Source organism: Lithobates pipiens, unplaced genomic scaffold, assembly GCF_037356315.1.
Source record: "Lithobates pipiens isolate NorthernLeopardFrog02 unplaced genomic scaffold, aLitPip1_a1.2 Scaffold_25, whole genome shotgun sequence".
Classification (NCBI taxonomy): Eukaryota; Metazoa; Chordata; class Amphibia; order Anura; family Ranidae; genus Lithobates; species Lithobates pipiens.
In genome coordinates this window covers 61,399,225-61,413,361 of record NW_027507787.1, presented here as the reverse complement: position 1 = coordinate 61,413,361, position 14,137 = coordinate 61,399,225, and the positions used below count along the sequence as shown (strand labels likewise).

At 43.4% G+C, this 14,137-nt stretch overlaps 1 protein-coding gene across 8 annotated transcripts in view; it reads left to right on the top strand.

Moving 5' to 3' along the window:
• The window catches only part of LOC143930308 (protein transport protein Sec24C-like), a 98,570-nt gene that overhangs the window by 37,420 nt on the left and 47,013 nt on the right, over window positions 1–14,137 (top strand). For all 8 annotated transcript variants that reach the window (XM_077454545.1, XM_077454544.1, XM_077454543.1 and 5 more), the window contains 2 exons: window positions 10,634–10,745; window positions 12,109–12,236. In XM_077454545.1, the coding sequence (XP_077310671.1) occupies window positions 10,634–10,745; window positions 12,109–12,236 (240 nt within the window). The remainder of the gene's footprint in view (window positions 1–10,633; window positions 10,746–12,108; window positions 12,237–14,137) is intronic.

Genomic DNA, 14,137 nt, shown 5'->3' with positions numbered 1-14,137 from the left:
TGTGGAGGTGGGGGGCTACAGAGAGGCTGCTGTGGAGGAGGGGGGGTACAGAGAGGCGACTGTGGAGGAGGGGGGTACAGAGAGGCGACTGTGGAGGAGGGGGGTACAGAGAGGCGACTGTGGAGGAGGGGGGTACAGAGAGGCGACTGTGGAGGAGGGGGGGTACAGAGAGGCGACTGTGGAGGAGGGGGGGTACAGAGAGGCGACTGTGGAGGAGGGGGGGTACAGAGAGGCGACTGTGGAGGAGGGGGGGTACAGAGAGGCGACTGTGGAGGGGGGGTACAGAGAGGCGACTGTGGAGGGGGGGTACAGAGAGGCGACTGTGGAGGGGGGGTACAGAGAGGCGACTGTGGAGGGGGGGTACAGAGAGGCGACTGTGGAGGGGGGGTACAGAGAGGCGACTGTGGAGGGGGGGTACAGAGAGGCGACTGTGGAGGGGGGGTACAGAGAGGCGACTGTGGAGGGGGGGTACAGAGAGGCGACTGTGGAGGGGGGGTACTGAGAGGCGACTGTGGAGGGGGGGTACAGAGAGGCGACTGTGGAGGGGGGGTACAGAGAGGCGACTGTGGAGGGGGGGTACAGAGAGGCGACTGTGGAGGGGGGGTACAGAGAGGCGACTGTGGAGGGGGGTACTGAGAGGCGACTGTGGAGGGGGGGTACAGAGAGGCGACTGTGGAGGGGGGGTACAGAGAGGCGACTGTGGAGGGGGGGTACAGAGAGGCGACTGTGGAGGGGGGGTACAGAGAGGCGACTGTGGAGGGGGGGTACAGAGAGGCGACTGTGGAGGGGGGGTACAGAAAGGCGACTGTGGAGGGGGGGTACAGAAAGGCGACTGTGGAGGGGGGGGTACAGAAAGGCGACTGTGGAGGGGGGTACTGAGAGGTGAATGTAGAGGGGTGGTATATAGAGGTGACTGTGGAGGAGGATCATCCATTTTCTAAATGGCAGGTTTCACTTTAAAAGGATATTAATTTATACAGTAGCATACTCCATTTTTTTGACTCACCGTGCATACAAGCTGGCATCTATCTGTATGCACGTGACCCAATAGCATGCACCTAGCCCTGATGAGCTGACCAGCCAATCACAGTGAGATAGAAACAGGCTCCGCCTCCGCAGGGAAGGAAGAGGATCTTAGCTAGTGCTGGCTACGATCTCCTGCGGAGGCTTGTGATATGTTAATGATGTTCCTCTGCTACTGCCTGGGGAAGGGAGGGGCGGGGCAGTGCAGTGCCAGTGAAACTTTCTCCTTCCACCCTATAGTGGCCAGCCGCACGGGTGAAGGATGGAGGATCAATTGTACATGCTGCTGCAGCGGGGACACAGGTCTGTACTGCAGGCGGCCAAGTATAGTGTTACCCGCAAATCGGCGTGGTATGCACAATAATCGGCCGATGCCGATTTCTTAAAAACGGCCAAATATCGGCCGATATATCGGCCGACCGATATATCGGTCGACCTCTACTTACAAGTGTACATTTTATAGTGGTATACAAACATTACAAATTGACCTATGTAGTAAATCTAGTAATCTGTGCCTATAAAATAACTGCAACCCCCCCCGCAGAATACAATGAGCAAACCTCCACTCTTATTCATTCCTTTATGGAAAGTAATGTCGTTGTCCTGCTTTGCACAGGGACAGGAATAATAAATGCCTCTCAAGGTATACCAAACTTGAGGTGCTTCGTTTTGAATTGGAGAACTAGTAATTGTGTCTTGCAGGAAACTTGGGGTGGTGATAGAACTGCATAATGCATTTTGAGCCCTGTATTCATCTAGGGAGGTACATAAAGTCTACTAACAAAACCTTTGTGTGTACCCTAAATATATCCAATTTTAAATTGGGATTTATTTGCTGACCATCTAGGGTTTACATTCCTTATTTTGTTGTTTTTTATTTTTTATTTTGACAATCCCTATTAAACACATTCTATGAAATTGTTACTACTTATTAACAGTTCATGCTTTAGATTGGTGCTTATTACTGTCTTGTTGAAGAGTGACAGGAGTAGGATTTGGGGGTGAGGTAAAATATCTGGGTGGGGGATGGGGCAGATATCATGGGTGTTGCTGATTTGCGTTATTTTTTTTTTTTTTCTCAGCTTGTAAACAAACCTCATTAACCACTTACAGACCGGACCATTTTGCTGGTCAAAGACCAGACCACTTTTTGCGATTCGGCACTGCGTCTCTTTAACGGACAATTGTGCGGTCGTGCGACGTGGCTCCCAAACAAAATTGACGTCCTTTTTTTCCCACAAATAGAGCTTTCTTTTGGTGGTATTTGATCACCCCTGCGGTTTTTATTTTTTGCGCTATAAACAAAAATAGAGCGACAATTTTGAAAAAAACGCATTATTTTTAACTTTTTGTTATAATAAATATCCCCCAAAAATATATAAACATTTTTTTTCCCTCAGTTTAGGCTGATACGTATTCTTCTACATATTTTTGGTAAAAAAAATCGCAATAAGCGATTGATTGGTTTGCGCAAAAGTTATAGCGTTTACAAAATAGGGATAGTTTTATAGCATTTTTATTAATTTTTTATAATTTTTTTTTTTTTACTAGTAATGGCGGCGATCAGCGATTGTTATTGTGACTGCGACATTGTGGGGGACCAATCGGACATTTTTGACACATTTTTGGAACCATTGTCATTTATACAGTAATCACTGCTATATAAATGCAGTGATTCCTGTGTAAATGACACTGGCAGTGAAAGGGTTAACCAGTGGGTGGCAGTGTAGGGTTTAAGTGTTCCTAGGGGTGTGTTACTAACTGTGGGGGGGTTGGGCTTTCATTTAGTGAACACTGATCTCTGCTCCAATCACATGGAGCAGAGATCAGCGTCACTAGTTGCTAGGCAGAATGGAGAAATGCTGTTTACACGGCATTTCCTCCATTCAGCCGTCCCGTGAGACGATCGCAGGGATGCCCGCGGCGATCGAGTCCGCGGGATCCGCGACCGGATGTCGGGGCGGCATTGAATATTGGACATACCTGTACGCCAATATGCCTGCCCGTGCCATTCTGTCGACGTACATTGTCGTGCGCTGGTCGGGAACCGGTTAAGTAGCACTATATCTGTGCACATTAGTCACTCCTAAGAGCCTCAGACAAATATAGCCGTGAATTTCTAAGCAATGTTAGTGTGGTGTGCTAAATAACTATTAAATAGAATCTCTAGTGACATTTGAACTTCCCTAGTTCTGTAGTCTTCCCATCAGTGAAATGTGACCTTATTAACATTCAGATTTACACAATTGCTTTGGTTTTTACTGATGGCGGTGGAGTCAGCACTCTGTGTTCCATGTATAAATCGCTGCATGTGGCAGTTTAGGCACTACCTCCTATAAAGTGCTATGATAGTTGACCACCTGTCAGCATGTTGAAATGGGACTTGACCATAGGTGTGAAATCCTCAAATACACAAATGTGAATAGCACTTGGACCCCTTTCACACAGATGTCATCCATTCAGTCATGTTTTTTTTCAAAGGAAAAACAAATTCTGTTCACATCAGTTTTCAGTTCAGTTTACGTTAGTTTTTCATCTGCCGGTTGCCATCCTTACTAATCCTGACTCATCCCAGCTGTCAGTGGGGGATTCCAAATTGATGGCAGAATGTAAACAAAAGAGATTCGACAATAAAATATAAAATAAAAGTGCAGACCGGGGTCTGGTTTGGATTTGGGGTGGGACCTCCTGCCCAAATTTTTAAAAAAAAGACCTAAGGTCCTCCCCAAAGATCCAAAGCCCCTTTGGCCATACTTCTCCTGTGGGTCACGTGAGTACACTTAGTTTTGCACTCCTGTGACCCAGATTCAGCTAAAATCTGTCAGCTGAGATCACAGCCAGTCCATGATCTGCAGGGATCCCGACAAAATTGGAATCCACGCAGATGCCTGACCGGCAGCTGGCTCAGTCTCTCCAAGTATCACGTACCACTGAGAGCCTGAGCCAGCTGCCCCCACCTCTTCCTCAGCCCAGTACTTCAGTGAGCGCTGCAGGGACAGAAAAGTGACTGGAAGTGAGTATATAGGTTTTGTTATTTTCATTTGCCACAGTTCTTCTCTTTTAAAAATGTTCCATTTTCCCTCCTACCTATCCTGTCTAATCAGTATTTCCCTCTCTAAAATCTGGCCTGGTTACGTGATCCTGCATTTCCAGCTCCCCTGTGTCAGTGAGTGGCTACTGCAGGAGAGAGGAGGGAGTGCTGACAACTGGGCCATAGGAGCCTATGCCAACATCACGGCTCTTGGAAATCACAGCCATTGTGGAGAGCTCCATTACAGAGTTCTGCAGGATCATGTGACCAGACTGGAGTGGCTTGAAAATGGGTACTTTTTTTTTTTTTTTAATCTTGTTGGGAAAGGTAAGAGGATAGTTATAGTTCCACTTTACCTCCACTGTTCATCGCTGCATGGTGAAAATTAAGTCTATCCTTTTCAAACTGCGCGACATGGATAGGAAAGACGTGGAACCAGATTTAACCTTTTAATTTTTTCGAGTTTAGGTTGGAAGATTAGATCAGACACCAGACTACTTGAAATTGACATAACTCCTCTCTTCCTTTAGTTCGTTTTCTTTAAGCACTTAATGACCAGCCGCCGTCGTTATACGTCGGTACCTTGTGGAATACCGTTGTTATGGCAGCTGGTAGCTGATAGGGGTGCATAGCCCCCCCCCCCCCCGGTCATCTCCGCTGCTTAACTGAATCGTCGGTAGCTGTGGAAACTATCGGGTCCTCTCCCCTGTGAGACTGGATGCCGAGTGAGGGAAAGATGGGCTCCATAACATTGGATGACGGAAGCGACGCCAAACGTCACGTCTGCCCAATGGTCTTAAAGGGATATTTTTGCTTTTTTAAATTGCATTTCAATTGTTGTAAACCCTCGTGTTTTTTTCACCTTTAATGCATCCTATTCATTAAGGTGAAAAAACTTCTGACACTGACCGGCCCCCCAACCCCCTCACCTGAGCCCTTTGTTTCCTCGGAGATACGCTCTTCCTCTCTGCCCTGGGGTTCTTGGCTCTTGATTGGATAGATTGTTAGCAGCGCAGCCATTGGCTTCTGCTTCTGTCAATCAAATCCAAAGACGCGGGCGTCTGTGTCTATAGACACAAATGTTGGACTCGGGAGTGCGCCCACAAGGTAACCCCCCAGACCCCAGAAGATGAAGATTGGGGCCAAACGAAATGCACAGTGGAGGAAAGTATGATAGGTTTGTTGTTTAAAAAGAAAATGAGGGTTTACAAACCCTTTAAGTCTAAATGTGAGAGCTGAGGTCTTTTTGACCCCATATCTCACATTAGAGGTGTCCTATCATGCTTTTTTTCTATTACAAGGGATGTTTACATTCCTTGTAATAGGAATAAAAGTGACCCAAAAACTTTGTTTGTTTTATTACAGGACAGTGTAAGAAAAAAAAATTTAAAGCGCCCCGTCCTGCCGAGCTCGTGTACAGAAGCGAACGCATACATAAGTCGCGCCCGCTTATGAAAACAAACCGATTGTTAGCACGAGAACTAAACTGAAACAAAACTTAACTTTTTTTTTTTTAACTTTAAACTTCGCCAAATGGAGATTCATGAGGGCCAAAGTTTGTCACCATTCCACGAGTGAGCGCAATTTTGAAGCATGACATGTTGAGTATCAATTTACTCGGCGTAATATTATCTTTCACAATATAGAAAAAAATTTAGGTAACTTTTTACTGGTGTGTGTGTGTGTGTGTGTGTGCGTGTGTGTGTGTGTGTGTGTGTGTATGTGTATATATAATTTTATTTTTATTTAAAAAAGTGTATTTTTTTTGTAAGACCGCTGCGCAAATATGGTATGACAAAGTATTGCAGTGGCCACCATTTTATTCTCTAGGATGTCTGAAAAAACGTTTGGGGTAAGTAATTTTCTAGCAAAAAAATAATTAACTTGTAAACAACAAATCTCAAAAAGAGGCTTGGTCCTCAAGTGGTAAAAATGTGTTTTTCATTGCGATTACAAAAGCAACTGGTCAGATGATAGCTACCCTGTTATGATGCAGCTTAGCTTGGCTTGGCTATTAAGAGAACCATTAATATACAAGTTTTCTCATGATAAAATTGGGAGAGTCATTAAGATGCAGAATCCAAGCAATTGTGATTCAGGAATCTTTAGATCCTCTTCAGACAAATCTTTAGACATTCATTTGGGCAAATTGAACCTTTTCAATCAGCTACATTTTGCAGGATATTTGCCACTGCCAGGTTTTTACTGTTCTTATTAGGTAGAGCTATTTTCTGCATCAAGTGAGGCCAAAATTATTGTCAATCAAAATGCATTTGCCATATATTCCTTTCAGCTTTAATCGCATGCATAAAAATCCAACAGGCTAGTTGTATCTAAGTTGATCCATCTATTGGCTTGGGTAAAATCATCTTGCTCTTGCATAGAACAAAGTTTGGCCAGTACTTGCTGAACCAACAGAATTTTGATAAGTACATGGCCAGCTTTAAGTTAGTACACAATGGCTGGCTTCTGTCGGACATGCATGCTGGAAAACAAACAGCCGACCGGCTCCCAATCAGCACTCGCAGCCAATGACTGAGTGTGCTGACCAGAGTGTTCTGGAAGGTCGTCTCCCTGTCAGAATACAACAGCTCAGCGGGGTGAGATTGCGGTACTACCCTATTTCCCCGAAAATAAGACCTGTCGTGATTGTCGGTGATGGCTGCAATATAAGCCCTACCCCCCAAATAAGCCCTAGTTAAAGGTCCTTGTGGGTCTTATTTTCGGGGTAGGGCTTATTTTCTGGGAAATGGGGTAGGGCTTACTTGGGGGGTAGGGTTTATATTGCAGCCATCACTGACAATCACACTAGGTCTTATTTTCAGGGAAACGGGGTAACATTAGATTGTTAGTACAGCGGCTCCAACCGGAGCTGTCAGACTTTACTTTGCATTTTACTCACACTTGTAAATTACTAAATTCCTACATCTCCTGAAATAGATGCCTTAATTGGATTGTATGATGGGCAATACATTCTGGTTTAATAGGGGGATTTGTAGATTCCCATTTGCTGTAGGACAGATCTTTATTATAAATGCTCATTCATCCATTTAAAGGATTTCTGTCATCGGAGAAATATGTTCCTTGCTGATTTATTGTTCTGAAAAATTCTGTAGTTGCCTGGTTGTCAACCAAACCCACTGTCTCAAGTTCTTTGTGGCACTGAAGCCAAAGAAGTCTACAGCTAAAGACTTGCAAAGCTGACTTGACATGGCTTGATTTGACAGCGACTTAGAAAGTACTGAAGTATTGTTGCCTATAGGATGTGTCAGTTTCATCATATGAGGTCTAGAACGTCCTGTTTGGCCATATTTCCCCCATTGGTAGGTCCCTGTGTAGCATCCCACCTGTGTACTCTTAAGCCGACCTTACACGGGTTCCAATCTCAACCGGTTCAACAGAAACTGGCCATGATTCAAACGAATGGCCAGACTGAATGTACCAAGTTGATCGATCAACTTGGGTGCAACCAGCCTGCCGGATTCTCTTGCGATTATCACTGTCTTCTTCCGGTGGGGATGACTGCCCCTACCAGGAGAAGCCAATTGCTCAGCAGGAGGGATTCCCCTGTCGGTGCTGTCTGTGTTGATGGGAGAATCGTTCTATTTTCACACGAGTTTAATTTGGCAAGGAGGAGTGCATACCCCTTAAACAGTGCCCAAGCTACCCCTGGCAGTATATACTTTATTTCACAAAAGTGAGTACACACCTCACATTTTTGTAAATATTTTGTTATATCTCTTCATGTGACAACAATGTAAAGTAGTGCGTGTACAGCTTGTATAACAGTGTAAATTTGCTGTCCCCTCAAAATAACGCAACACACAGCCATTAATGTCTAAACCGCTGGCAACAAAAGTGAGTACACCTCTAAGTGAAAATGTCCACATTGGGCCCAAAGTTTCAATATTTTGTGTGACCACCATTATTTTCCAACACTGCCTTTAGGGCTGAAACAACTTATCGATTAATCAACAACTAATCGATTATTATTAATCGGCCAGTAACATAATGGGGTTAAAAAAAGAGCCTTTTTATAGTACAAATCACTACTGTAAATATTACTTTCACAGTTCTACAGTAAAAAAAATGAACCCCTTACAGTAGTGGTGATCTGCTTTTATTTTTTTTATTTTTTTTTTAACCCCATTATGTTACTAAACGTTTTAGACCTGGTTCATTTATATGATTAGACCCAGATGATTTCCTATGGGACACGTTCATGCAAAACTGTGCTTTTTCGGTTCAATATACTTCAATAGAGAAGCATGTAATGCATTTTTGCAGCAATTTGTGTTTTTTATTCTGCCCAACAACAAATTGGCCCAAAAAAATATGCAAAAACGAAAATCGCCGCAAAAATCAAAACTCATAGCAAAAAGCACAGCAGAAACAGATCAAACGCAAACTGCATAGGTGTCTACCAAGCCTTATGCTGGCCACACGGATCAATTTTTCAGACGAGAATATTCAGACGAAAAATCTTTGTACATTCACTGAATGAAAGAATGTTTGAAATTCTCACTTGTTTTTAACATTGTTTTTAAAATGAATGTAATTTCTGAATAAAAACCAAATACACTGTCTGAAAATTTCTTTGACCAAGCAGCTTTCTATTTCCAAATTTTCCCATCACTGTGGTTGAAAATTAACGTCAATTTGACCCCACTAACTATTAGAAAACAGAACGAATGTTCTTAAAATAATTTTTTTTTTTTTTTTTTTTTTTTTGAAGGAAGACTGTTTTTAAGTGATGATATTTACCAGATTCACCCTCTAATAGTATATACAGTATATCACTTCTGTCTGTTCTTCTCACAGTGGATTAGATATTTTTCTCCCTAACCATATAGTTGGCTCTTTATATTTACCACTGCGTATAGAAATATTTAAGAATAAAGTGCCTTTTTTTTTTAAATTTGATATAGTAACTAAATTATACACCACACTTTTTTCTTTTTTTTTTTTTAAGGTTATTAACCGATTAATCGAAACCATAATCGGCAAACGAATCGATTATGAAAACAAATGTTAGTTGCAGCCCTAACTGCCTTAACCCTCTTGTGCATGAAGTTCACCTCTTCCACGCCTCCATGACGCTATCACAGAGCTGGTGGATGTTGGAGACCTTGCGTTCCTCCACCGTTTTGAGGATGCCCCACAGATGCTCAATTGGATTTAGGTGTGGAGACATGCTTGACCATTCCATTACCTTTACTCCTCAGCTCCCTTAGCAAGGCAGTGATCATCTTGGAGGTGTGTTTGGGGTTGTTATCATGTTGGAATACTGCCTTGCGGGCCAGTCTCCAAGGGGAGGGGATCATGCCCTGCTTCATTATGTCACAGTACATGTTGTCATTCATGAACTGTAGTTCCCCAGTGCCGGTGTTCTGCTGAGAACTGTCCCTCCATCGGATAGTGTCCACCCCCTACTGCGCAGCCGCAGCGCTTCCGCAGTATGGAGTACAAGGAGATGCCGAAAGTCTCAGAAGATGAACAGCGCCTGCACACTTAATAGTACCTTGTGCCCTGACAGCAAATCTACCCGGTTATACAAGCTGTACACACACTACTGTCATTTCTTCAGTGTTGTCACATGAAAAGATATAATAAAATATTTACAAAAATGTGAGGGGTATATGCACTTTTGTGAGATACTGTATACCACACACGAAGAACTACTGCTTTATTTCATCCTAGCTCCATGAATGTCAGACAGGAAATAATAGCAATATTATTTACATTGTCCGATATCTCATCCAACACATATGTACTTAAAGTGGTGTTCCACCCTAAAGTGGAATTTCCACTTATCTGATTATTCCTCCCCCGCCACTTTTGGCACCTTTTGGGGGGGGGGGGGGAGAGAATGGGTACCTGTTTTTGACAGGTACCCTGTCCCCACTTATGTCTATCCTCACCACAGTGTGGTGCGTCAGAAATTCAGCCCCCTCCTCCTTCCCCTGCTGCTGGACCACAAGGCTTCACTGCTGGGTTCCCTTACCGGTGATGGCAGCAGCTCCTGACAGCCAATGGAAACATCAGCTGGGGTGCTGACATTTCTGGATTGCAGGACAGGTAAGTGTCCTAATATTAAAAGTCAGCAGCTACAGTATGTGTAGCTGCTGACTTTTAATTTTTGTAGGGTGTAAAGGGAAATAAGTTGATTAGAAATATAGTTGTTCCTTTTTAATTCACTGGACAAATAAGCTTAATTATATTCATTTTAAAATCATTATGTATTAAACCTGCATCTTTATATAAGTCTGTTAATAAAAGAATCGGGGCTACAATTAGGTTGCAGTTTTTATTTACAACTTTGCGATATTAAACTAATGACTGTTGTCTCATTTTGGGGACAATACTTTTTTTATTTTTTAATCAGTTTTCGTAAACATCTCCATTTTCTACTATACACAAACTGTGATCCAGCTATATATTAACATGTCACCGGCATATGTTTAAGTATTTGTTGTGCATGTGGTAAGTTCACATTTTTGTCTCGTAAACCAATCCGTGTTGAAGACCTAACGTTTCCGTGTATGGTGTATTATTAATTGCCTATCCTTTTTGTCATAGATCCAAGTAATAGAGGATGATAGAAACAACAGGGGTTCTGAACCTTTTGTCACTGGCCTGAGAGGACAAGTTCCACCACTTGTAACAACTAACTTCTTTGTCAAAGATCAAGGTACAGTGCTTAGGTGCTTGCTATTTATCTGCAAGATAATTTTACCTCCTCCTTTCCCTCTGATATTGTGGGTGTGGTAGTTTTGCTACAAACATTGCTAAGACATTCTAAATAATAAACAGAAAATTGCAATGTGAAAAGATGGACTTTGTTATTTTATTTTTATTGCTGCGCAAGTTCCTGTTTTTTTGTAGGGAAGGATTAGAAAAAAAATATAGATATATATAGATATAGATAGATAGATAGATATAGATATATATATAGATCCATTTACTTCCCATGTGGTAACTGGGGCTGAATGAGAAGAAAAATATTGCTGAGGGGGCTACAGATAACAGTTAATACAGAACAAATTCCCATGCATTGGAACTGTGCCCGCACTGCATGAGTTAACTGTTTATTTTGCCTAGGGCTGAACACAAAGCTTATACTCGCCCAATCCTTCGATCCTCCAGAAAACTGCACACTCCCCAACTTCCAGCGATGGACTGTTCCTACCATCCTCTCCCCTAGGCATAAACGAGCAATAAACATATGCCGTACAGGCAGAGCCCCACCACAAGGGAAAACTTTTTTTTTTTCTTTTTTTTTTCTTTTTTTTTTCTTTTTTTTTTTCCCCTAAGTTCTGCTTTTAAAGCTCCATTCTGGAAAGCTACAAAGTTCTCCCTTGCAGTTTGGCTGTGCCCACACTGCAATGTTTAATCGTTTAGTCTAATGGACCATGAAAAAGTTTTACTTGCCTAATCCTCCGCTCCCACAGGCTCCTCTGTGCTGCTAGATCAGTCCCCACAGCCTCTTTTGCCCTGCGCTCTAGAGATCTAAGGCCTTTTGACATAATTTAAGACTATGCAGTGACTATAGCCCTGTGTTGGAAGTGAGGATATCGAGTCACTTTCCACTGTCAGGGCAGAGGGTATCACTATTTGCCAGGTGAAAGGAGAATCAAGCAAATAAAAGATTAAACAAGCATTTAACCCCTTGCAATACAGGCGCAGTTCCACTGCAAGGAAAGACTTTAGTTTTCTGGAGTCCTTACTGAAATGTAGAACCCTTTGCCTGTGATGCCACTTTAAAAGTATAGGCGCATATTTTAGCTACATTGATATCTGTGAATCTGATTGTCTGTCTTGGCATGCACTTTTTACAGGAAGTAGCCTTTGGTTATGCATTTTTGATTTGCTTGTGTTTGTAACCCGTTTAGAAAAAAACTAGAATTGTAAACGAAATGCTGACACACGTAAGCAGCCTTTCTTATAGTTTATTTGCATTTTTTGGTTTTTTCTTCAATATTTATAGGAAGATAAAGGGGGAAACATCCTTGCGTTTTTGCTTAATTACACATTTCTTTCACTTTGCAATCTAGGAAATGCAAGTCCAAGGTATATCCGATGCTCATCATACAACTTTCCTGCCACCTCAGACATGGCAAAGCAGTCCCAGGTCCCACTTGCTGCTGTTATTAAACCACTGGCAACTCTGCCATCTGATGAGGTGGGTGAGCAGTTATAGATCTTTCTATCTAGCTACAGCCCAACTCAAGTCCGAACTTTTCTTTCTAGTTTTTGGATGGATCGTGAAGAGGGTTAAACACTTTTTTAAATTGCAGTCTGTGTCCCTCTTTGAAAGCTTTACTGAATGCGTCTTTTTTTTTTTTTTTTTTTTTTTTTAAATTGCGATTTGTGTCCCAGTTGTGGAAACCTTCTTCTCTTCCTGGGTATTAAAGCAGAACTTTACCCATAACTTAAATTTTTTTTTTATTCTTTTAGCAAGGGGGCGTATATTCCACATTTAATAATTAAGCTACCAAAATTAGTTTGTGCTGTTAATAATTGCTCAATCAGGCCTAGTATGCAGATTGCCATTGTTGGTTGTAGTGGCACAGAAGTGATCTGTGTGATAAAGTCTAGAATCTCCTTCCAGTAACTGGTAAGTGCTGGGCAGGTCCAGAAGATGTGTGAAGTCCCCAGCCATCCCACCACATCTCCAGCACCCGGGAGGGTAGTCGGGGTTCATTTTGTGTTATCTGTGGGGGGTAAAGTATGCTCGGTGAACAATCTTGAATTGGATCAGGCGTTCTCTCAGAGAGACCAGGGAGTTAAAAGGGAAATCCCAAACGTCTTCCCAGTCGTCGTTGTCAAGATCAGGGACCATTTAGTTCTTAGTATTTCCAACGCCGGGAGAGAGGTGATGGTTAGATGTGAGTACAATTGTGAGGTGGGCTTTTTTGCACAGTCAGACCTAAGGAGGTCCTCTAGTGAAGACTGACTCAGTTGAGGAGGGGAGTTAAAGAATTGGCAACCGAAGGCATGGGAGAGTTGATGGTATCAAAAAAAGTAGGACCGTGGTACATTAAAGTCAGAATTCAGTGCGGAGAGCAGGACTAGGGATTGGTTGGAAAAAAATATGTGACGCCGTTTTAATGTTAAATTTGGTCCAGGCATGGGGCTCAGGTAGTTTGTAGATGTGCTCTAGGGTTGGGTTTCGCCAGAGGGGCGCATTGGGTGAGATTGCCTGTTTTAGGGTATTTTTCAATTTTTAGACCTGACCCCCATGCATGCAAAGTGGTGCGCATGGAGGGAGTCGGTGGGTAGGGGGCCCAGGGGCCTCGAAAAAGTAGAAATTTGAGCGCCTCAAGAGATCCCAGCACCGCCATCTCAATCTGGGTGGCTGGGTTGGAGATGTCCGGATTAAGCCAGGCAGCCGTAACTAGTTGGGTGGCTAAATAGTACTTGTATAGATCTGGACATGCCAAGCCACCCCGAGAGATCGGGCGTATCAGTGTGGTCCAGCTGTATCTGGGGGACAGGGATCCCCACAGTTAAGAGGCGAGAAGGCGGTGTAAACGTGTGAAAAAAGATTTGGGCATCCACTGTGGAGAGTGGCAAAATAAGTATATGAACTTGGGTAATAATTTCATTTTAAATAAATTTAGATGTCCTATCAATGAAAGTGGCAATGATTCCCATGCCTTCAGTCGTTGCCGAGTCTCCTGAACTACCGGGGAGAAATTCAGGGGTAAGTAGTCTGAGGCCTGTCTGGAGACCACAACACCAATTGGAGGGGGATATTAGGAGGAGCTATGACATGGGCCGCTGAGTCTATGGGGAACCAGAGATTTTGTCCAGTTGACCCTGAGGCCCGCGACAGAGGAAAAGGAGTTAAGGATCTGTAGGGCTCCCTCAAGCGATGGCGCTGTATCATTGAGGAAAAGCAGGAGGTCGTCTGCGTAGAGGGCGACCCTCTCCTCTAGCCAGCCAATCCGCAGCCCCCTAACGCAGAGGGGAGGTGCGGAGGGCCTCTGCAAGTGGCTCCATTGCAATGGCAAATAGGGCCAGGAAGAGAGGCCAGCCTTACCGCGTACCTCTATACCCCCGCTTAATGGCTCAGGCGTG